Here is a 24,446-nt window from a genome sequence, read left to right on the forward strand (position 1 = left end):
AGTACACATAGACAAGGGGAAAAGAGGTTGTTACTGCAGACACATCCCAAGTCAGATGGAGAATATTTGGTTAAAACCAAGATTTTGGTTTACTTTTGATTGTGTTAGAAATGTAACTCTCAATCTCATTTACTTCAAGGCATGACCCACAGACAGAGCTGCAATAAAGCCAGACCATCTGATGGCTCTTTCTGTGGCACAAAAATGTCCTCACCTGTTAATTTTGATTTATGCAGATTTTCTGTATTCTATGTGCAGGCGCCATATACATGGTAATGCAATAAAGATGGAGAAAGAATAAATACTTCTTTCTCCTTTTCTAAGCATTAACGAAGCAGAAGGTTTTTATCTCTGCTGTTACAAGATTAATTAGTATGTTGTCAGATCAGCTATAGCCTACAAATTACATAATTTAAGACAGTTTGTGTCAGTTCCTAGTGCCTTATCCAAGTCTCTAAGTCAAAAGAAGGACATTCTTTGGCTTCAGAAGGCTGTGACACAAGGCCAGACTTTATTTAAAAATGATGCAGCTGTTCAATAAGAATCATAAAATCATATACTTTGGTAGGAAAGAGCCTCTGGAGGTTGTTTCATCCATCTTCCTGCTCCAAGGACTATTGGCAACACTAGGTTAGATCAGCCAAGGCTTTGCCCAGCCAAGCGTTTAACACCTCCAGGAATGGTGATGCCACCACTTCCTAAGGCACTTGATCCGAGACCTGTATCATTTTCCTGTTAAATATTTCTTTTCCTGGTGCCCAACCTGACCCTCCCCAGCAATTTGTGGCTGTGGCTCTTTGGGGCATGGTCTGACATCTCCACAGCACCTGACCTTGTCATCGTCATCACTTTCCCTCCATGTGATCACAGGAGCCCCGTTCACCTGCCCCAGCTCATCTCCCTTGGTCTTTCCTCACAGTCGTGTGCTCCAGCTCTTGTCCATCTTGGCAATCATGTGCTGAGCCCTCCACAGTGTCTCAACATGACCCAGGGATTCAGACTGGCAACATGGCCTAAATGTGGGCTTCTCAGTGCTGAGAAAAGGAGATAAGATCCTCCCTTCAGCTGCTGACCATGTACCTCCTGATGGAGCCCAATATGCAGTTTGTCTTGAACACTGAGAACTTGCTGTTGGCTTGCATTGAACCTGAATATGAATGTTACTGCTATAACCTCTGGGGCTTCTTCTACTCCCCAGCGTGTACATGTGCAGGGTTTATTACACCCCAGATGCAGAACTTTGCATTTCTCCTTGCTGAACTTCATGGGATTTATGCTTGCCCAGATCTTGAGTTTCTCAAGGTCCATCTGGGTTGGAATTTTGCCATTTGGCATGTCAGTCACTCCCCCAAAATTAACGTTATCTGGAAATCTGCTGAGGATGGGCTCTGTCATTGTTTAGGGTGTTGATGACAAGGTTCAGTGCTGCAGACCCCACTATCGACCCATGAGACATTGCAGCCATTGCCAGTTAAGGTTTGTGCAACAATAGTACCTTAACCTCTTCATTTATCTAATTTGTTATAGTTCCTAAACATGCCTGACAGTTTCCTGGAATTAAAAACAACAATTAAAAAAAAAATCAGAGAGACATCCAAACAGGTGAAATGTACATTGATTCAGCACTTTCTGTTCTTTTCTTTCCCATCTCCTGCTAATTGCTTGTGAGTGAAATGTCACGGCATGAGGCTTCTTCCTGCAGGGAAGGTTTTGCTAAGAAACAGTTGGTTCTGTGCTTTTTGAGACCTTGCATTAATTGGGAGCCTGCTCCTTGTAAGGAAATGGGCTTTAGTTTGCTTTATTCCTCACCTCAGCAAGCTTTAGGGTCATAAAAGGTACTGCCAGATAAACTGCCTGAATCTGTGATGCTTTCTCTTCCTTCTTAAGTCCTCCCCAGGGAACTGCTGAAAATTAGCCCCAGTTTAACCTAGGCAGTTTTTCACGTGGATACCAAATGTTGCTTTGCCTTTTCCCTGTATGAATTTTTTTCTCCTTTTTTTTCCATTCTTTAATATTTTTTCAGTCCTTCTACAAGGACAGTTGTGATTTCTTCCTAATTTCTGTATTAAAATAATTCTCCTGAAGAAGTGGTAGCTTTCTCAAAAGTCTTCAGTCCCCCAACCATGTCTCTGCATTATGTTGTGAATGGAGCTGTGGGACATACTGTCCGTATGGTTCAAAGTGGATTTAGATCCATGGCTTGGCAGGCAGTCACAGTTTTCAAAGCTGGGCTATCTAACCGAGGTCAGCAGATGTTGGGTTTTTTTCTAAGACAGATTTGGATTTGATGATCTTGATTTTATTTTCCAAAATTCAAGGGCTTTAATTCTGACACAGCAATGAATGTCTGCTGACACAGAATCAAATTTCTTTCTATGAATCTGCTTTTTTATTATGGCATTGAAAATAAAAAGCAATAGTTTGGGTCAAGTTATAAATAGTGCCAGGTAAAATTGTTGAAACACCTTCAGCTAAAATGTTGGTACGGTCACTGCAAGTGATGTTTTGGCCTTGAACTCTCCAAAAGCCAGGCAAATTTCTGTAGCAAAATGTGAGCAGTCATGGGCATATGAAATTCAGTATCAGGTAATAGAGATCATCTCAGAAGATTTATGGGAGGGGAAAATGGGCCAGAAGATGCCATAGTGGTTTGGTTGATGATCTGCACTTTTCTTTCCAATCCCTGTGCCATAAAATGCAGGGAGAGCAGCATGAGACAGACCCCAGGTGAAGTGTCCTGGGTCAGCTTGGAGGGGGTTGTGGGAGTGCAGAAGACTACAGTGTGGAAAAAGGACTGTGGCCCAGCAGGAAGCTTAGGACAATGTGTACTAATACTTTGGCTGTAGATAGAAAAGTTAAAATATGTTCTTTAATGCTCTTCCATAGATTGCTGGATGCTGTAGGTCACTTTGCTTCCGAAACCAACTTAGAAAAATGGGAGTCACAACACTGACAACCTCTGCAAAGCAGCGTGATGCACAGTGCTCCATCAGAGCATGCTCCACTCCTGCTTCCTTTTAGTACTGATATTACAGTCACCATACCTTGAACACAAGGGCAAAGTGTTCCACTTGCATCTGGGGGTTGGCTGGAAGAGCTGGTTTGTTACCATGGGGTGTCCTCCGTGCAGGATCCTGCACAAATTCACTGGCATTTGTTGGCTGTGCCCAGAGAAAACTGACCATCACTTCAGCCTCTTCCAGCCTGCCTTTGCTGACTCCACTTCCATGCAATTGGCAGCTGGGTGTCAGCCCTACATGACAGGCTAGCTCCTGATGATGTGCTTTGCTCTCTCCTTCCAGGAGCAGGCACCGATGCCAACGTGTGGTTGATCCTGTTTGGGGAGAACGGGGACAGTGGGACCCTTGCTCTGAAGGAGTCCAACAAGTCTAACAAGTTTGAGAGGAACCAGATGGACGAATTCAACTTCTCAGACATGCTGAGCCTGGGAGATCTCTGCAAAGTCCGGATCTGGCACGACAACAAAGGTCAGGGCAGTGATTTGGGGGGTGGGAGAGGTCAGGACTATGTTTTCACTTGAGGAAACACTTCCTCCTCCATGGACATGGGGCAGGCTGAGGGCGCTGTTCCCAGCTCTGATGCAGGCTGGGTAATCTCAAGTATTTTACCTGCATCCTGTACCATACCTGTACCATGTGTCCCAACATGACTGTCTAGACACACCCCCTTCAGGCAGGAGACCACCTCCCCGCATGCTGGTGTAGTACCCACTCTAACGGGTCCCCAGCTGCAGTCAGAGCTTACAACCACTGCTGCACCATAGATAATGACAGCTCCTCCAAAGCAAAGCCATCCAGCCTGTTATCCCAACACACCAGCTCTATTAATGCAATACCTTTTCACAGGCTAGTATGGCACTTTCCTAGCAATTTAATGCTATCAGCCTGACACCGACACACGGGGTAATGCAGCCTAGCATAACACAGTGAGGTTTAGAAGACAGAAATAAAGATCTGTGTCTGTCTTTATTAAAATCAATACATCAGACAGTGAGTGTGCAGTGCCCTGCTGAGAGACATTCTGACATTTCCCTGCTGCTAGACACCCAAACTAGTTTCACAAACAGCAGAATGGCACTGTTGTAGTCATCTGTGTTGTTATTCAGGTACCAAGCAGCACCTTGTAACAAATGCATCACTCACACTGCTGTGATGACATCCTATCCCATCCTATCTTCATCTAAAAAGAGATGATTTTGCATTAACAATTGCTTGCAGCCTAAAGGTGAAGCTTGATTCCCGTAGACCCACCTGAGTGGTTAGTAACAAGGCTGTTTGGGCAGTAGTATTTATCGAAGTCCTGGGAGGAATGGCAGCAGGACTACCCAGTTGTTACCTTTTTGTACTGATGCAGCTGTTTTATGGCTGGGCTGGGGTTATATGCCACCATGGTCTTGTCCCAGCCATCATCTTGACTCCTCCAAGTTGTGGCAGTTGGGCAAGGCTGCATCTCATGCAATATTAATAAAAAAATGCTACCTCTGGATCAGACTCTCCAACTGTAAGACTGTCTCTGTATTGTTATTAAAAAAAAAAAAGTAATCTGTCGTGAACTATGGGAAATACGACCATCCACGTATTCTGGCTTGATGATTGTTTATTCCCAGCCACTCCAAGTTCAGACTCATATTTATCACTCCCACAACATAGGACAATTTAGTTGTTTAAGCTCTATAATGTCATGTTATATAGCTGGTGTTGAATGCAGTAAGGGAGATCATTTCACCTGATTTTTGTTGCCAAAACAGTTATTCCTTGAGTCTGTGATTTAGAGGCTGAAATAGAAAAGGCTATCAAAATACCCACTGGAGTTTAGCTCTGCAAACAGGTTGCAGGGGTGGTTTGAACATCCTTTGGAAAGCAGCAGGAAATCAACATGGACTTGCAGATTTGTTTTCAAATATAGTACCAGCTAAAATGTCTACAAAGAGACCATTCTCCTCAAGAGGCATTGTGGTTCCCTGGTGATCGGTTATGCTAACAGAATGAAATGCACCCACCAGATCAGAGTTGATCCTTAGCGCTCAGGCACGTGAAGAGGCTTGCACGTAGAAAGATAAGAACTGGGTCAGACTGAGGGTCTGCTAAGCCCAGCAGCTGTTTCCAACAGCAGCATCACTGGGTGCCTAAGAAAGGGGAGGAACTGAGCTAGAGTGTGTGTGATCATTCCCCAGTCTTCTGCATCTTACTATGCATAGCTCAGGGCATCTCCTGAACTGGATATAATTTTTGTCCATTAAGTAACTTTCAGTCAATTTTCTCATTCATGTGCCTGTCCAGACTCTCCAGGAGACATTTAGCATACACGGCATCCCATGGCAATGAGACCCATGGGTCTTCTGTCTGCTGTGTGACAATAAAATACTGTTAATCTAGGCAGTTTTGCTGCCTTTTCCTTCTTGCACAAGTGATCACGGCTCAGCTTCTCCCTGCCACTGACAGTATTGTTCATACAGGTTGGGGAGTTACCACACTGCAGCTGAACTATGGTAATTGCTATCCACGTGCTCTTGGTTAGAGGCAAAGGGAAGTAACAGAGTTTAGCCCCAGGCCACGCAGTAAATACGCTCAATTAATTTAAATTTGCTGTGGGCTAAGAGCATGTACCCAGATAACCACAAGTCAGCTAAAATTGTAAAACATGTGCCCAGAACCTGAAAAAATACTTCATATTTATAAATATAGGTACACATTACAACCTCAGATTATCTTCTCTTTTTTCCTTCTTATCACTGGCTTCCATTTATAAATAATAGTTAATAGGTCTTTTACCAGACCTAGCTGACTGCAGGGTTAAGCCTTGGACAGATAACATGCTCAGGTTTTGTTCAGCAATAATGTATTTGTTTTCCCCCAAGAAGGAAGGACAACTCTGGTCTAAATCATAACATATGTTGTCTTCATTGTTCTTGCATTAGTCATGTGAAAGGCATGTCCTATCTAAAACTTCACACAATGCAGCATGACAGTTTGTTGGGTGGGTAGAGTATTTATTACTGCTGGGATCTCAGGCTACAGCTATCTTTGCATATAGGCCTGCTCTCCTTGTATAATTTTGTATAAATTGGCTGTGCCACTGGTTAGAAATTCCTGGCTCTGTTTTTTTGGAAAGGAGTAGTGGGGTCAGGGGTTGAGGATCGTGTATGGTTTTTTGTCAGGTGCTTGGGGGACTCTGGATATTAAAAAAAATGTGCTTGTATTTAGCAGTACTTTGAAGCATCAGATGTTGATCATTCTTTCCTCAGTTTTTTTTTTATTCTTTTCTGGACTAACAGTTCTTTGCCAATGGTCTGTGGAAGGCTCAGCTTCACACTGGCCTATCCCATCACTCTTCACATGCTGAATATTTGGAACATGGATGATGTTCTTTTCCTAATTTTCATAATAATCAGCCTCAATGACAGCCTCAGCCTGTTTGGGCTCACATTAGGTGCCTTTAGAACTTATGGGCTAGGTAAGGGAACTACTAACTATCACAAGGCTTCTTTTTCTTTCAAACATCACCTGATCCCAGCAGGAAGTCATCCAACCTTCCCCCATTTCAGAATAAAGAACATTTAAATGACTTGACCAAGGCGATTACTTTGCCATGAAGTCCAGGCAAACATCTGAGCATCTGTTTCCATCAGCGAAGTTTTGCTGCAGTGGTTTTGCTCCCAGTTCACATCCTATTTTGTTTATCCTTTCACTGAAATTTGACTGCAGTAGGGTGTTCAGAGTTGAAGAGTCAGTAATTGGAATGGCAAGTCTGTCAGAAGGTCTTTAAATTGCAAACACTGCATTTGCCTCCTCTGGAAAAGCATGTTGTTTTTATGGTCCCACTTTAATGCTTTAAATGCCATTTCCCCCACAAAACCTGCTGAGTGGCATCTCTGTATGAGATATAAAGGAGGAATCAACTTCTATCTAATTCCTCTGACTTAAGTGAAATTGATTAGGGAGGAAATCGGTGCTCATTTGAAAACAGGCAGTTTAGGAACCTCACAAGTGTAATTTCAAGGAACTTGTTCCTGATTTTTTAGATGTTTAGAGCTCACCAGCAAGACTCTGGTAACAATGAATTGCTGTGAATGGAGGTTAGTTTTAAGTTTTGCTCAATGTCTTTTTATCTTACCACTGTTTACTTTCAGATACTGATGTTGGACTTAATATACTCAGACTCCCTGAACAAATTTAATCGTTTCCAGACTCCCCATCTCCTGATCTCGGATAGGCAGTATGTATTTTCTCATATCTCCGTTCATTTACTTCTACATTTATGCAAGATCAGTATCTGTAGGTCTGTAGAAATGCTGGCTTTCTAAATATAGGCCTCAATTTTTTCTCTGATTTCAGGACTCAATCTCCATTCTGGAAGAATGTCTTAAAGTTTCTCAGTATCTCAGTAATGGAATTATTTACCTAGAAAAACATCTTCCCCCCACCCCCTTTTTTCTTTTTTTTTTTTGTATTTTTCTTTTTGCAACATGGAGATATGGGAAATCTAGATTTAGCTCCCTCATCTGCCTGAGTAGATTTGGACCCAGATAATAAGCAATCTTTCTAAAGCCATTAATTTCAGATTCTTGATTATCTCGGTTGCCATCAGCCAAGGGGAGTCGGGAGACTCTAATTATGGATAAACCAGACTTCTCTATGTTACTATAGGAGCAAAGGCAGAAGTAAATAACCAGGTTATGTAGCCCAACTTCTTCCCAGCCTCAACAGGGCCCTTCTGTCAATTACACCAACTGCTATGACATTGTCTAATTGAGTTTTAATTAGCTTAACTACCCCAAAGACTCCTTTTGGGTGGTTCTTCCAAAAGATACAGTATCTTATTCCCCTTTCTTGTCTGAACCCAACTCAAAAACATTAGTATGCCCTTGTTTTTCCTTTTCTTTCTCTGAAGGAACTACCTTTTTAAGGAGCAGTATCTTGGATCAGGTCTTAAATTGCCCAGGCCTTGAATATGCAGCACATGGCTTTTCTAGAGATACATTTCTGCAATTTATTGACATGATTCCAAGTCTTTGGGGCACTTGTAGGCCATACATTTTTTAAATAAACCTAAAGATCTGTCTTTTTAGCCTTTTGTAAGGATTTTCTCAGCTGTCAGACCTGAGTAGGGCTTTTCTATGTCCTCTTCTCAGCACTTGATTATTGCCTCATAAACTCTGTTGATCCGTGGAGCAGATTAGTTGAATAGTTTCTGCTTTAAATAAAGAGTGGGAAGAAGAGAAACAGATGTCTAAAACTCCCCAAGGAGAGGAGAGTACATCATCCCCCCTGTTTTGTTGGTAGCTCAGTACAGAGGAAGACAACGTCAACTCCTATCTTTATGGGTCGCTTGAAGTCAACGCCTTAGACAAGAGACAAATGGACTTGCAAGCTGCAGACCTGTGTAGCACACCAGCAACCATGCCATGGCTGCTTAGTCTTTCAGATTGCCCAGATCTGGATTCAGCACCTTGACAGACCCCAAGACTGACCTGCAAAGCCCTCCTCACATGCCATGCACTTTCCTCTCCCCTCAGTGGTAGGTTTTTTTCCTTATGCTCAACAGGCCTATCACAAAGACTTGCTACAGGCATTACAATGCAAGCAGAAGACACTGCAAAGATCTCACAGACCAGAGTTGACATAAAGTACAAAAAAATTTATGTAGGAAAATAAAACAGCAGGCTCGGTGAGAAGGCTTCAGTGTCTGGTGACTGGTCAAGATTTCAGTGTTGACCTTGTGCAGTCATCCACTTCTTCCCAAACTCCTGCAACTGCAGAACCTTTTGCTACAGAGTGGAGAGAGCTCCAAAGTCCAGATATAGCTGTGGAATTATCAATTCTGTAAAAGCTTCTCTTTTCCACAGGCCTCTTTTGCACCCTCGTTAAATGCTTTTTCATCAAGTACGCCTCAATAAAACACAAAATATGTTTCAAATACAAGAACATCATCCAAGGAACTGTTATATCTTCACTCTGAGCTGTTAAGTGTTTTTGCACAGGAGTAGTTTATCTGTAAGACACAGGGCGGGGTAGGGGGATTGTCTGAGAATAATTTATGGGTGGTTTTGTCCTGAGTCAAATCCTGGTCTGAACAAGTTGCATAGACAACAGAGGAGGTGGGGCAGGGGACCTATTTTCTAAAATTGTACCAAGTGTTAAGCGTCTGCTTTGTCAAAGGTTGTGAGAGGTTTTGCATTGCCTGTCTGCTCTGATGAGAAATGTTGTGGTGTGAACTAACACGATCCTAAAGGAGAGATATACAAATTGGATCTATTTTTGTTCTGCCACTGGCTTTCTGAATGACCTTGCGTAAATCACATCCTCGTACCTCATTTTCAATTATGTAAATCAGGGATAAAAATTATTCACCTTCCTAAAGTGTTTTGAGATGTACTGATGCAAATCTAGATGCTACAATTTTAACACCTCACAATTAACACTCCATTTCTAGCGAACTGATGCTGCTATCAAAACTCCCACCGCTTTCTGGGTGAAGTCTCATGTGGTGGGGTTTAGGGATGGATGGTCATCTAACCAGGCAGGGTAAAAATAACATCAGAGGATACAAGGCTGATCAACTGTCTTTGCAATGACCATTACTTTATGTTTCAGAAAATGTGAAAAGAAAAAAAAAATGCAATTAGGCAGGTGAGCAGCCCTGGTTGATGGTTGTGAATGGCTGGGCAGCAGCAATCCTTCACTGGCCCCAGAGCTGTCAATGTCCTGAGCAGAATTTTTCTTTTACTCCCATGGGAACATAAGCACCAGTAATTACAACTATTATCCCTGACTGGGCATCAGCCACTTTCATAGAATCATAGAATCGTTAAGGTTGGAAAAGACCTTTAAGATCATCAAGTCCAACCGCTAACCTATCACTGCCAAGTCCACCACTAACCCATATCCTCAAGCACCACATCTACCCTTCTTTTAAACACCTCCTGGGATGGAGACTCCATCACCTCCCTGGGCAGCCTGTGCCAGGGCCTGACAACCCTTTCTGTGAAGAAGTTTTTCCTAACGTCCAACCTAAACTTCCCCTGGTGCAGCTTGAGGCCATTTCCTCTCGTCCTAACCAAACCAAACCAAAGAAGATCTGCTACAGATAGACAAGGGATAGAAAGGAAAATCATTTAATATGGCTGCAAAGGGTAGAGACAGTTTAGCTCGCATGGACATGCGTGCATCCAAGCCTGAATGTGGTTCTGCCAGCACAGATTTGATCCCATCAGCTCCCACTTTGCAAGGAATAGTTAATATTCACTAAAGCAAGCTCAGGGACCAGGTGCCTGGTGAGTGGTGAACCCACCAGACTTGATTAATTCTCAGCCTTTTTCTCCCATCCTCCCATGTTTATGAGTGTGTCACAACAGCTTCATATTTTAGGGGTGAATATAGATAGGCTGGGGCAAGTGGTGACTCTTCCCAAGAGGGGCTCAGGAAAATTCTGGTGCTGCAAGTTGGTGTTTTAGTTAAATGAAGTGGTGTCTTCATTATCTGTGCTACATCTACTACTTCTAAAGTCAGACTCAATTGTGCTTATCACTGCAGCAATGCATGACAAGGAGCTTACAATCCAACCTGTCTGCCCAACATCGGGAAAGCACAGACCTTTAGCATGAGCTGGGAAAAAGGGAAAAATGTTCCTGTGGAGACCTTGTGGATTAACACAGAGGGTCCTTGCCCAGCATCACTCAGTTGTCAGCTTTGGTGCTTTTGGAAAGGAGGATAAATGGGACAAATAACTGCTCTTTTGGATAAGGACACTTGGGGAAGAGAATACATTTCCCTACATGACACTAAATTATACAACTGCCAGAGTCAAGCAAGAAAAGTGTTTCTGTTTTCCCCAAAGCTCTTCTCCTTTAATTACATTTGAAATATTTTGCATGTCATTGAAAATGTCACTTCCAGCTGCGGACCATTAAGGACCCTACGTGGCAAAGCCATCGGTTTTATTAGGATAGGTTTGCTGCAGGGGATTTTGATGGCAGCAAAACAGGCCTGGAGTGAAGTACCTTTTGTTTCAAACATTAAACACTTGTTATGGTGATGGGGGATCTTCCACAAAGGCACAGTGGTGGCCGAACTATTTTAAAGACTGAGACCTGTGATTTCAAGCAGGGACTGCACAGATATGTTCTATTTCTTCCCTTCTGCCGAAAAGCAGTAACGCAGACAAATGTAGTGGTACTGTTTTGCACCGGGGTCACTGCAGAAAAGCCCACAATTCTTTCCAAGATATTCATGCAGTTGGTTCATTCCTGAGCCCTTGTGTTCCTGGTACTGTTGGTTGAGGTGCCGAAGAGATACAGACAGATCCACTCTGTCTTTTCGGCAAGCACTGAAAGTTGACTGATGGAGCAGCTGTGGTTTTCACAGTGGAACAGGATCCACCAGCCAACAGTGTCCAGGGAAAAGGCTGATGAGGCGTTGTTGCAGAGGTCCTCCAGTTTCTCCTGCACAGCTACGCTGTCCTAGAAGTGGACAGGACCTAGGAAAGTCCTTCCACCCTGCTACATCCACACCGCTTTTCTGGCTCCTCTTCCTCAGTCCCTCACTGAGTCCCCCACTCAATAAATCAGCTTGTGCTGAGGATTTGATGCCTCCAGGGTTACACCCATGATTGGGACATAGTTCCCTTCCCTGTTGTTTCTTGGGTGCTGTAATTTCTCTGACCCCATTGCTCTGCAAAGCCACACAGAAACAGAAGGTGGACACAGGATAATACCTTGAAACCAGGATTTCCTGACCTGAAAAGTGGTTCTGCAAAAACAGTTTCTTCTCCTTAACACTGTTGTGCCCCTGACTTGCAGAGCCATCTCTGTGGAAGGCAAGTCTCACATTTAGACTCTGTGCGTAACAGGACTTTCTGGTTTTTTCTCTATCAATACAATAAGAAATTAAATATATCTTTTCCAAGTCTGAAACAAGAGAAACCCAATTATTTTCCTGGTAAAGCAAATAACTTCTTCAACCCTGAATCAATCCTTCCATTTCCATATCAGCTTTTAAATGGGGTTTAATGCTGTGGTAGTGAAACCTTTGATGTGACACCACTCCTGGCACCAGGGGACATGGACAGGGTGGGAAGATGTGCTGCTCTGGACATAGCCAGTACAGCATTCAGCTGGGGTGAATTATTTCTTTTGAGAAATGAAAAGCACTATAGGATTCTTTTACAGATTCCAGGTCTCCTAATCTAATTTAAGTTGCTAAGCATCAGGAAGGAAAACAGGAAAAGGAAAGACCAGTTCTAGCGAGAGTGAAGAAAAATATTTTTTCCTTAAAGCAGACAGGACGGTGCTTTGAGGCAGTAGCACCATTTTTCTAAGAGTGTCCAGCCAGCTCTTTGATTCGAGGTACCCTTTTGCTGTAAGGAATGCCTTGCTGGTATTTGCTTTTCAGTGTCGATCTCCTGACAGAGCCCAGAGCTTGCTCTTTAAATAGCACAGAGCTGATAGATGCATCTTTTGCAGGGAACCCCAGGAAAAGCTACGTTTTGTGCTTCCTTTGCCCTCAACTCCAGCATGTGCTGGAGAATTAGCTCTGGCCCATCTCTCCCTGTGATAAAAGAGCAGGTTTTTGTTGCAGTGCTCCTGCTGAGCTGCTGCTGGGACCAGGCTGAAGAAGAGAGAGGAGGGTACGTGCATCTCATTCGGTCTCTCTCCTGATACCACTGTTTAACACTGATCCTGTCCCACTCACTCTGTTCATTGCTGGCAACAGGACTAAGACAACCAATTTATTCTATCCTGGTCTTTAGTCGTTGATCTCTTTTGCTGAAGGGTGGGATGTTTTCTTTCTTTCATCCTGTACTGTTTTAACTGAAGTTTTGATGGAAGCGGAGCAGCCTCCTAAATATGCTGCAGAGATGTTCATTGAACTTAAATGGAAATGAGCCTGCCAAAAGATTAACAGCTGACACTGCCAACATGTTTAGAATAAACTTCCAAAGAGCCCCAAAGAGCAAGTTGCTCCAGTTAGAGGACAGTGGGAGCCCTGGGAAACCTGTAAAAGTGTCCAGGAGGCAGTAAACTGGTGAGGGTCTGTGAGGGTATTGCATGCCAGCTCACCCCCAAAACCCCTTCATACCCTTGTTCTGCTGCTGGAGCCTTGAGGAGGTCATGCATGAAGGTGGTGCTTCCAGCTCCCCTGCCTGGGCACTCCACCCATGGTATTTGCACAGGTCTTGTCATTGGCACATGACACTGACCTCCCAGTGCAAGAGACGTGGACTGGAGAGAGTCCAGTGAAGGGCCACAAGGATGATTCAGGAATTGGAGTCTCTGTTGTGTGAGGCTGGGAGAGCTGGGACTGTCCAGCTGGAGAAGACGAGGCTCAGGGATTTTATCAGTATGTGAAAATATCTGATGGGGGAGTAAAGAAGACAGAGCCAGACTCTTCTCAGAAGTGCCCAGTGACAGGACAAGAGGCAACAGGCACAAATTGAAATACAGGAATGCCAATTTAAACATAAGAATAAAGCTTTTTTTTTTCTTTGCACAGGTACACAAACACTGGCACAGGTGGCCCAGAGAGGTTGTGGAGTCTCCATCCTTGGAGATATACAAAACCTGACTGGACATAGCCTTGAGCAACCTGTTTTGGTTGACCTTGCTCTAAGCAAAGGGTTGGACTAAATGTTCTCCAGAGGTCACTTTCAGTCACAATGATTTTGCAGTTTTATGCCTCCTAAATTTAAGGGACAAGTGGTGTCTTTGGTTGAGGTCTGTGCTTTGTAGCAGGTGATTTCCTATCTTGAAAAAGGTTCAGGAAGGCAAAATATAAAACAGGAATGGCTGTGAGGCTGGTAGAGAACTGCCAACACATGATGTAGAGGGATTGCAGTCTACAGGAGCAGGGCGACTCGTTAACATTGCTCAGAAATGTGCCATCATTTTCTTTTCAGGGCTAAAGATATTTGCAAACTAAGGAAGTAGGCACATGGCAGTGAGTTCTTGGAAGAGCAAGAGGTGTTTAATGTCTCTGGGATGTAAATAATAAGTCAGCAGAGACCTCTTATCATGAACATAACCTTTCGTTGTCTGACTTGTCTGACTAATAACAGGACTTGTAAGTAGACCTGTCAGAACCTCACGTCCCTCCAAGCTCAACAAGAGCTGATATTTCAACAAAGAAATCAGGAAAATGTTCACAAATGTCCTTTTCTTCATTTTCAGGTTGCTTTTCCACTGAAGAAATAAAAAGAAGTAGAAAACTAAAAGGGAGCTATGACTCCTCAGAAGGCCCCCAAGGCAAAAATTAAGTGATTTGGTGGTCCCTGCTGGAGCATCCATCACTTCAGTTTTTCCTGTGTTCATGGCCAGTCACAGCATTAGTGAATTCGCCCTGGTTGCTTGGCAAGATCAGGATAGCATGGATAATTTCCTTGCATATGCTAGCTGGCAGGATCAAAGGAGCAATCTTCCTTCTGACCTTCAAATCCAAATATGAAGGGTCTGGGGGCCACAGAGGAAGACACTAAACCCTACAGCTTGTGGCCAGCTAGCACTCCCAAGACATGAAGGGATCCCCACAAAACATGCACACACTGCTATATCATTTTTAATAACTATGGACTTGTGGTGGAGGGATGGGGGTTAGATGACACATGAAATCATATCTGTGTTTTGGCTTTTAAGGCTTCATGTTTCCCTTAAAATGGAAGGAAAAATCAGTAGTGGTTTCTGTGACAGAAGCTGCTCCATTAACTTTTGTCCTAGAACCATCTGATTTCCAGGAGACTTCATGTTCCTGGATCTGGCAAACAGTTCTGTAGGGCCCTGATTTCCCTAGGGTTTTGTAAGGCTTTGTTGTCCCTAAGCTATGGTAGTGCTTCTTCCTGGGACAGTTCCTGTGTTGGTGTGCTGGCAGGGAGCACACTGGCCCCAGCTCTCCCAGCTCGCTGCTGCTTGCCACTGGTATTGCCAAAGCCCCACCTTGGGCAAAGTGCTGGGCAAGGGCAAGAGATGGCCTCTTGCCCAGAGAGCTTGAAATCTAGTTTATCTGGGACCGCACTCCAACATTCTCTAATCAAAAGCCAGTGAGTCCCTCAAAAGCATGGCCTGACCCTAGAAGGAGGATTGGATTATGTTCTAGAGCATGTGGTCATTGCTTTTGGTATCTGAACAATGTAATGTTCACTGGTGACATTATCTGAAGCAAATATAGATCATTTCTCATACCAGCAGGGTGCTCCTAAGGAGAGGTATCTCACCTACTTACCCAAGCAATGTGAAAATATTAAAATATTTTTTTTATATTTTTGTTTTACTAGGAATCGCACCAGGATGGCACTTGGAATATATTGATGTGAAGGACTCTGCTATGGACAAGACATTTCGCTTCCAGTGTGATCGCTGGCTGGCTAAAGGTGAAGACGATGGGCAGCTCATAAGGGAACTGGCTTGTGCCAATAATGACATCCTGGAACTGAAGGAACGGACCAGTAAGTTCAGAGCTGATTTGTGGCTTTTGCTGAGGGACCCTCAGAGGCCATAGGACCAAAACTCCTGCAAGCTGCTCCACTAAGGGTTCCCATGCAAGAGGTGTTCGTATTTGCAGGCTTTAAGGGTTGGATTATTTACGGTACTCTTTAGTTCAAAAGTGCAATGCCGTGATAAGAAAGAAACAAATCAGGATTTATGTGGAAGAAAAAGATCTCTTTTGGGGTTGAAACTTAAGAGAGGTCCATCTGCAGTGGTTCAATCCAGCAGTAAGCCATGAGGGCACATGGTCATGGTCTCATTAGAAATAATGGGCTTGAGTCTTTGAGGTGGAAAATAAGTTCAATCCTTAAAGCTTTGTAAGTAACATTGTTCCAGCTTCCTCCTTAACATGTTCTGGGCTGCTAGCTCAAGTACCCTGGCTGAACATGACAGCTGAGCTTAACACCTCATAGCTCTGGGTCTGCTCTGGGTAATTCCACTGGGTCCAAGGCAATTATATTGGTGTCTAATGTGATGAGTAAGCGAGTGAGCAAGAGTTATTTAACTGCACTGATGATATGCAAAGTGCATCTCAAGTACTCCTGCACCACAGTGCTCTTTTTCAGGAGAGTCCTGGAGAGTCAATAATCATGTCACTTCAGTGTGATTTCACTCTGCCCCTACAAAAAACAGCCTTGTTATTGGCATTTTTGTTACTTACATGCCACCATGGCATCTGAGCACATCCTGTTGGGTATATGGATACTCTCAGTGTCCCTGTTAAGAACAGTGGCACAAAACCTGTAGGATTTGGGATGTGTTAAAAAGGGAGTGTTAGCACAGCAGGGAGCTGGACACAGCTTGTTCAAGAGCAGCTTTGTCTACTCCTGCTAGCTGATCGAGAAGTACTCATATTTTTCATGTACTCTACCCCAGCATGAAATCTAAAGCACAAAGAAGTCAAAAGCCCCACTGATTTCAGTGTGATTCCATCCTTATTTTGCAAATGCTTTCTTGTGTGCTGTGATAAATATTAGTAAAAGAGTTTTTAAGCAAAGCGACGGCCAAATGAAGAAATCTTTCTGGCCATCTGCTCTTCCTTCTCTGATTAATGTGTGTGTTAATTATGCTTTAAAGCCTATGAGATTGTCACAGTAACAAGTGACAGAGAGGATGCAGAAACAAAGGAAAACATCTGGATCATCTTAGAAGGAAAGCTGGGCCGCTCGAAAGAATTCCTTATGGAAAACTCTTCCAAGAAAAGGAGATTTGAAAGGTAGTGGGGCTGCATGGTGGGCTAGAGGAACTCCCTACCAGCTGTGTGTCTCCCACAAATGCCATCTCTTCTCCAATATGGTCTACAGAGTTGTGTTTGTTCCATGCTGTTTCTCATCCCCCTTCCAAAAAACCCTGATGGCTTCTAACCTGGAGTAAAAGGAAGATGTCAATTTAGTCTCTGATGGGCAGACACAGAACAGGTTTAAAAATTGTAAGAAAAAGGTATTTGGTAAAGGAGGTGTAGATGATGCACGTGCATGTGTGTGTCCTTTTGTATGAGTACATACAAATGGGCTTCTGGCGAGCTCCCGGGGAGGCTGTGTGTTTTTGAGCTGGGAGGGGTAGAGGGAAGCTGGAGGGTTTTTTAGTTCCTTTTACAGCATCTCACTGGCAGTGGGAATCAGAGAAAGTAAAAATAGTTGGAGGCTAAATGTTGTCAGAGCTGCTCAGATTTGACTTTCCAGATGAATCTGGGAGGTAAGGCTGAAAGGTCACTGTCGCATGAGGAAAGCTGAGTATCAGCCTCATGTGCAAAGCTGGAGGCGCATCTATGTATCATGGTGTAGATTCCTTTCCCCATGTGGGACCAAAGTGCTCCAGATGCGAGATGCGTTTTCTACTTTGTGTAAGGACACAGCATGCCCTTCAGAGAAAGGAACCTCTTCAAAGCCATGGACGCCGATGATGTTCAGTTGCTTTGCAGGGAGGAAAGGTTTTTCTTGTGAAATTATAGCTGCTGTGGACTCTAGTATGAATGGCTGAGATTTCATGTGAAACATGAAAGACTGTGAGGACTTCCTTCTGACCTTCAGCTGATGGTGTCTACAGTGGAGTTAGATGCTACTCTCCAAAGCATTAGTCCATCCTTGGAGGCAGGTTGGAATGGGGACCAGTCCAAGGGGATAAACTTAACAATACACAGGTGACATGACAGGGAGCTAGCCAAGGGTTTGACAGAGAGCAATTGTTTCTCTAAAATGTTTTCAAGCTCAGCTTCAGGAAGGGTGGCTAAACTAGCAAATTTAAAATAGCTATGGTGGGTAGATGTGTAACAGATACAGTATCTGCTGAGAATGAATGAATAAGCGCCGGAGGGGAAATTAGTCATTCTTTAGCTTTATCTGTAATGAGGCAAATTGATTTTTTGTGTGGAACAGTTCAAGTTTATCCTGGAAAGTCCTAGTGGCAACAATTTAAAGTGTCACCCCAATCAGAGAAAATACTAAATTTAAATATGGAAATTATACTTTGTGTTGAATGATTGTAGGTTAAATCAAATGACTTTAAATAAATCTTTTAAATAAATTTATCTTCTATCTTCCATAGCCATGTGCAAATTTCTTAATGTCAGTATGAGACAAGACACTGCCATCCTTCAAGATAATAACTGAAACTGCTCCCTGTTTCCTGTAGGGGAGCAACAGACACATTCCAGTTTTCTTCAAAGAATGTTGGTGATATTGCAGCCATCTGTGTTGGTCACTGCCCAAAAGATGGGAAGAAGTCATCTGCAAAAGCTGATGTCTTCTGGCATGTCCAAGAGATTATTGTAACGGAGATGGAGCTTTGCAACAAGTAAGTGCCTTCTCGTCTGCAAGGTGCCGCTCCAGGAGGGCATGGGAAAGCTGAGCAGCTCTGCATGCGTCCTCCTGAAGCATTTCAGACTTAAGCAACAGTGGAAAGTCTTACTAAATCTTAATCTCTTTCTGAAACCTAAGGACAAGCTGTTTGGTGTGTTGGGTACAGAACGTCCTTGCCTGACTTGCCTGTGCAATGTCTGAGTTGTTAGAGTGAGCTTTGGCATGTGCAGATAAGTTTATAAACAAGGTGACTTGGGTGAATCTCACAGCTATGTCAGACTAATGCCTCAGCTTGTGGAAAATACTTAGACTGACTGAAATTTAAGGGGTTTGTAGGATGCTCTGTACAGACTCGCCTTTAGGTAAGTCTTGTAAAACGAGCTCCTAGAAAAAAGTTGAGGGTAAGACAAAACCTGAACCTCTGATTCAGACCAGTTTAGATGAGACATCCTTCTGGTATGGTCCAAAAGGCCCACTGGAAAGACTGCAGTCATGCTGCTCAGCTACTGTGATTTGAATATGACTGAAATCTGCCATGGCTGAAAAATAATCATGCCTGAAGAGTCCTGAGCATGTCAGGTCCTACACGCTTTGGTCTGAGCCCCGTCTTTGGAAGGGGTGTCGACTCAGGGAGCAGATAGCACAGGGATTCTGCGGGAACAGGAGATCATTCATTTGCAGAACAAAGTGCTCTTCAGGAAAAAAAATTAAAAACACAATGTCAGCTGTGGATTTCTTTTCTTTTCCATGTTATTTCCATTGCTGCTAAAGAATTTAACTATAAGAAGTTTGATCCAACTGAGACAATTGAGTGTTTAAGAAGAAATCTTTGAAGTGTTTTTTCTTTTTTTAGAAGATAAGAGTCTCTCCTAGCAAATTAATCATCCAGCAGAAGAGCCATAATAATGTTTGCTGAATGAAAACTCAGTGAATTACATACTAAAACATGTTCTTTTCTCCTGGTGGGGAAAAACCTGGGACCCTTAAAGTCCAGCTGTGCAATCAAATCTGAGCACTAAACTCATTGGGAGCCTGTTAAAACTGTTGAAGGGGCCAATGTTTTGAAGGGGCCAAAGATCTTCTCACAAAGCACAAGATTTTTTAAAACTGTTTTAAATTAAAGATGGGAGCCAGGAGATACTAGTAAAGCCTGAAGCCTGTCACTGCACTGAAGCACGGCCCCATCTCTGCAGACACAGCACTTCACAGTGGTGTTTGCTCTGCAAACAATCATCTGGAGCAGATTGTGTCCTGAGAGCAAGCTATCCCTTCAGGTATTCCCAATCCCAAATATCCAAAAAAAACTCACCCAGCCAAGCCAGACCAAATTAAGAGTTATGAGATTGCTGCTGCAATAGTTTTGAAATATATTGGGATTTTTGCCCTTTAGTAGTTGATCTTAGTATGTGAAAGGGCTGTGTTTGGAAGCTTTTTCTTGCAGATCTCAGGGCTAGAAAGGTCATATTTTCCTTCTTGCCCCTTGTGAAGACTGGCACTCTCCATTATAACTCCAGACCATGAGTTCTTACGTAGCCCAGGAAATAAAATTGCAGCATCAGGCAACCCCACCACTCCATTCTCATGCAGTTTTTCCATCCCTGAGCCTAGAATCTTGCACCCACCAGAACATCTCATTTACAGAGCTTCTTTCCAGAGAAAGGAGTGCTTTACTTTGGCTGCAGAAAATGTCAAAAGTGTTGAAAGTGCTTAAGAAGCACAGTACTGCTGGAATTTCAGTAATCTTCCAGGTGTTCATTTTATGCACATGCACTGCAGTCCAGCTACTCTCCCTCCAGGAGAACCTGCTGCAGTTTGGTCAAGGTGGGGGAGGGGGAAAAAAAAATCTCGTTTGGAAATTATCTGCATCATTGGAAATGAAATACATCATTAAAAGCAGACTGCTCCAGCCCCTGGCTGGGTGCCAGGTATGCAGTAATTTATGGATGTGCTATATCCTCCCTGCACATCACCAGAGGCAGCACTGCAGAACCAAGGGCTTTCAGCATCTGGTACTTATCATTTCTGTACTTGATGCTTTCCCCCCCACCCCTCTGTTAAGGGTGGGCTGGGTGGTCTAGATGAGGAAAGGGGGAGATTTAAACCTCTTCCTCCCATCTTTCCCGTTCCCTTTTTCTTAGGTCTTAACCCAACCCTAACCATAAAAGGAGTGTGGCCAGCAGGGTGAGGGAGGTTCTCCTCCCCCTCTGCTCTGCCCCAGTGAGGCCACACCTGCAGGGCTGCGGCCAGGTCTGGGCCCCCCAGTCCAAGAAGGGCAGGGAACTGCTGGAGCAAGGCCAGCGCAGAGCTGCCAAGGGGATCAGGGGCTGGAGCATCTCCCTGGTGAGGAAAGGCTGAGAGACCTGGGCTTGTTCAGCCTGGAGAAGAGAAGCCTGAGGGGGGATCTCATCGGTGCCTATAAATATCTGAAGGGCGGGTGTCAGGGCGACGGGGCCGGGCTCTTTTCAGTGGTGCCCAACGCCAGGCCAAGGGGCCACGGGCACAAGCTGGAACACGGGAAGCTCCACCTGAACGTGAGGAGAAACCCCTTTGCTGTGGGGGTGCCAGAGCAGGGGCACAGGCTGCCCAGAGAGGCTGTGGGGTCCTTTCCCTGGAGACATTCACCCCCCGCCTGGACGCGGCCCTGTGCCCCTGCTCTGGGGGTGCCTGCTCCAGCAGGGGTGGGACGGGATGAGCTCCAGAGGGCCCTTCCAACCCCCACCAGTCTGGGATTCTGGGATTGTGGGATTCTGGGATACGATCAGTGAGGTTAATTGCTGACCCCCCTGCTCTCAGACCATCTATACCCAGCAGCGCTGGGCTGCGTTAGCTGTGGGGCTGACTGTTCATCTTGCCTCAGTGGGTCTGTAGAAGTCCATTCCATTGCACAGGCACAAAAGGTGACAAGTGCCCCACGCCAACCGTCCCACGTGCAGGGTGTCTGTGGCTGTCTAGGGAGATGTTGGGTTTTCCAGTTGCAGTTGCAATGTTCAATTATGGCTGTCTTTCTAGAGAAAAACTCTAGTGCTAGCACGTATATGGAAAAGTATTGAAACAGCATTAATATTGGGCATTTTAGTAACATGTGCAGTTCATGACATTTGCCCAGTAAAGTGACCACCCATACCATTAACATGCTGCTAATTTTCCTTTGGCAGATACTTTTTCAGGTGCAATGTGAAAATCCCTCTGCGTTACAAGAGAAGGGACTACAAAGTCTTTGAGTGTGCCAAGGTCACCGAAAGCTTTGCCAGCAAAGCCCGGAGCTTGGTGCCAGTCAAATACGAAACCATCGTGGTCACAGGCTTTGAAAAGGGTTCAGGGACCGACGCCAATGTGTTCATCACCATCTTTGGGTTGAACGGGGACTCGGGAAAGCGGGCGCTGAAGCAGAAATTCAGGAACCTCTTTGAGCGGGGCAAAACCAACAGGTTTTACCTGGAAACACTGGACATGGGGGAACTAAAAAAAGTCCGGATTGAGCATGATAACAGCGGTCTGGCACCGGGCTGGCTGGTGGAGCGGGTGGAGATCACCAACTCAGCGACTGGTGTGACCACCATATTTCCCTGTGGGAAGTGGCTGGATGAAAACCGGGGTGATGGGTTAATCTGGAGGGAGCTTTTTCCTAGGTACTGAGGAGAGCGGGCTGCAGGAGGGTTTTGGTTCCCTTCTGCATGCACATTTTTCTCATTATACTGGTTTATATTGCATTTTACTTTTTAAAACACTGCATTTTATATTGAGAGATTTTTAGTAGCAAGATGTGTTTCCTGGGTTAACATTTTGTAAAAGTAATACTGCTTTTTTAAAAGTGCATATTGTGAATGAAATAAATACATTTATCACTTATTTATGATTAAAAGCCACAACTAGCAGAGCTACAAACTGTCATTCAACAGCTCAGATGCAATCTTCTCCTTTCAGTGCTTTGCTCTGCCAGGGCTGGGAAAGCCTGCTGACCTCCACCACTGATGGGCTCCCCTTTTAGATGAGTAAAGAGGATAAGAGAATTGAGACATTATATTTAAGAAAATGAAACTTGGAGATCCCAGGTTTTCTTGCTTCTGGCAACTCCGAACACTGCATGTCCATACACACACACCCCTCCAGAAGGCACCACATCAAAAACGGTAGCCACAGCGGGGCTTTCTGCAGGGAGGCTGGGAAAGACCCATTATCCACCCACCCAGGTCTCAAGGGTGGCATTTTCCACCTATGGGCTTTCCCTCCAAAGCCAGATGCAGCTCCCGGGCTGAATTCCTCGGGGTCTGCCCAGAGCTGAGATCTACCGTTATGGCAGCTGGAGCAAAAGACCTACCAGATAATCAGTTCCACTGCAAGGAAGCTGTGCTAATTATATTCAAATCTGTCTTAGCATAATCTTACCCTATATGGCCTGAATACCAACTCTGTTTCAGAGCAGCTGCCATTCACTTTATTTTTTTTCTTTGAATAAGGATTGCTGTTTTGATTTTTTCCTGTGGTGGAGAGGGATTTCCTGGCCACAGTAAGGGCCAGTGCTCCTGTAGACGAGCTATTCTCAGCTACCCACGTCTCTACAGGTATCAACAAGAAAAACTGTTTACAAACCTTTACTTCTGGAGCCCCATCTGCCTCTCCAGGAAGCTCACAAGAGGAGCAGAACAGACCTCAGGAGGGCTGAAAGCAGGTGCTGGGGTCAGCAGGCATGTTGCATTCCTGGGACCCTGCCGGGATGGGGCTCGGGCTCCCCAGGCAGCTAGTGGGGGTCCCACGAGCAGAGTGGAGCATTTGCTTTTGCTGTGCTTGTGGAGTGTCGTTGCAAAGCAGCAGTTCCCCAGTGGGTGTTTTGAAACTAAAAAAGGGTCAGACTTTTGATCTCTCTGCTCTCCTTCCCACCCCAGTCTACCAGGGCTATGAAAAAAGCCTCCCTGCAATAGATTTGTCCCATTTTTAGACAAACACCTGCTGCAGTGAAATAGGAGTTTTTCCCATTAAAATGGTGTAGCCCCAGCATTTCCAGCTGGCTGCAGTCAGCACCCACTTGGTGCAGAGATGCCAGAGAAGCTGGTTTTGCAGCACCGCTGCATCACAGCAGTTTAAACCCTGCCAGCCCCTGAGCAAACTCACCATGATGCACATGGGAGCTGTACTGCTCCATGCTTCCAGCCCCTGGGAGCAGTGAGGCAGCTCCTGATCCCCACACCATCCCTGCAAGGGGCAAGGAGGAAAGAGAAATCCTTATCTTGCAGATGAGATGTGCTCACATCTGGGAGTTCTCACTTGTAGCAAGTAGCTACAGCCATGGATGGAGGTCCTGTTGAAGCAGGAGTGAACACCTTCGGGGTCACCAAATCACTGCGTAGGTGAAAGATGGGATTGCAGATGCCTAGGTTGCTGTCTAAACCTCCTGCCCTCCCTGGACAGGCATGTTCAACACAAAAGCTGTGCTGACCTCTAGCTAATGCTGCCCTGAAAAGGGCCGAGGGGGGAGTTTGCTGACAGGGGGTCAGCAACCTCACTGCCTCCCAGGCAGGCAACCTTAGCAAAGCATGAAAAACCTCTGCTTTTTTCTTCTAAAGACTTCAGAAACGTCCCATGTTTGTGCAAAACTCAACTCCACCCTGGCCCTGGGGAGCTGTGCTGTTGCTACAACAACTAATGCTACAAAAGTAATAAGGCAAGAGTGGAGTTTTTCCAAGGGCTGGATTTTCATTAAGCTGCTAAAACCAACAAGTTCTTGGCCAGAGAGCTGAGGAGGAGAAAATCCAAAATTGTCCTAGGGCTACATCTTTTTCAGGGCTCAGGCAATTTCTGCCTGCTGGGGCAGAGCTCCCTGAACGTGTTGGGCAGATGCACAGCTCTTGCATCCCCTGCCACTCTCCACCTTTTCTTCTTTCCTCTTTGTTTCTTAATTGGTGTGGTTTTAGTGCACACGCCTTCAGCCAAAACCACTGATGTAGGTGAGAAGGAAGAGCAAAGGACAAGTGTGGTGACACCCAGCAGGAGTCTTCAAAACCAGGTTATCTCATTGCCTTTGTGGTCCCCATAATTTCAGGGGTCCAGTAAAGTGCTGTGTTTATCAAAGCACTTGGGTGCTGCCAGTGAAAAAAGAAGTACAACCAAGAAGTCCTTTGTGGTGTTGTATGCTGAGAGGGACTGATTGTATCTTGCTG

At 44.7% G+C, this 24,446-nt stretch overlaps 1 protein-coding gene across 1 annotated transcript in view; it reads left to right on the top strand.

Annotated features, from left to right (window-relative positions):
- LOXHD1 (lipoxygenase homology PLAT domains 1) overlaps positions 1-22,100 on the top strand; it is an 84,514-nt gene extending 62,414 nt beyond the window's left edge. Inside the window, exons 26-30 of the mRNA XM_064438730.1 lie at positions 3,303-3,488; positions 15,283-15,453; positions 16,571-16,709; positions 18,125-18,286; positions 21,447-22,100. Coding sequence (XP_064294800.1) covers positions 3,303-3,488; positions 15,283-15,453; positions 16,571-16,709; positions 18,125-18,286; positions 21,447-21,927 — 1,139 coding nt within the window. The 3' untranslated portion in view covers positions 21,928-22,100. The remainder of the gene's footprint in view (positions 1-3,302; positions 3,489-15,282; positions 15,454-16,570; positions 16,710-18,124; positions 18,287-21,446) is intronic.
- The last annotated feature ends 2,346 nt before the right edge of the window (positions 22,101-24,446 follow it).

Source organism: Phalacrocorax carbo, chromosome Z, assembly GCF_963921805.1.
Source record: "Phalacrocorax carbo chromosome Z, bPhaCar2.1, whole genome shotgun sequence".
Lineage (NCBI taxonomy): Eukaryota > Metazoa > Chordata > Aves > Suliformes > Phalacrocoracidae > Phalacrocorax > Phalacrocorax carbo.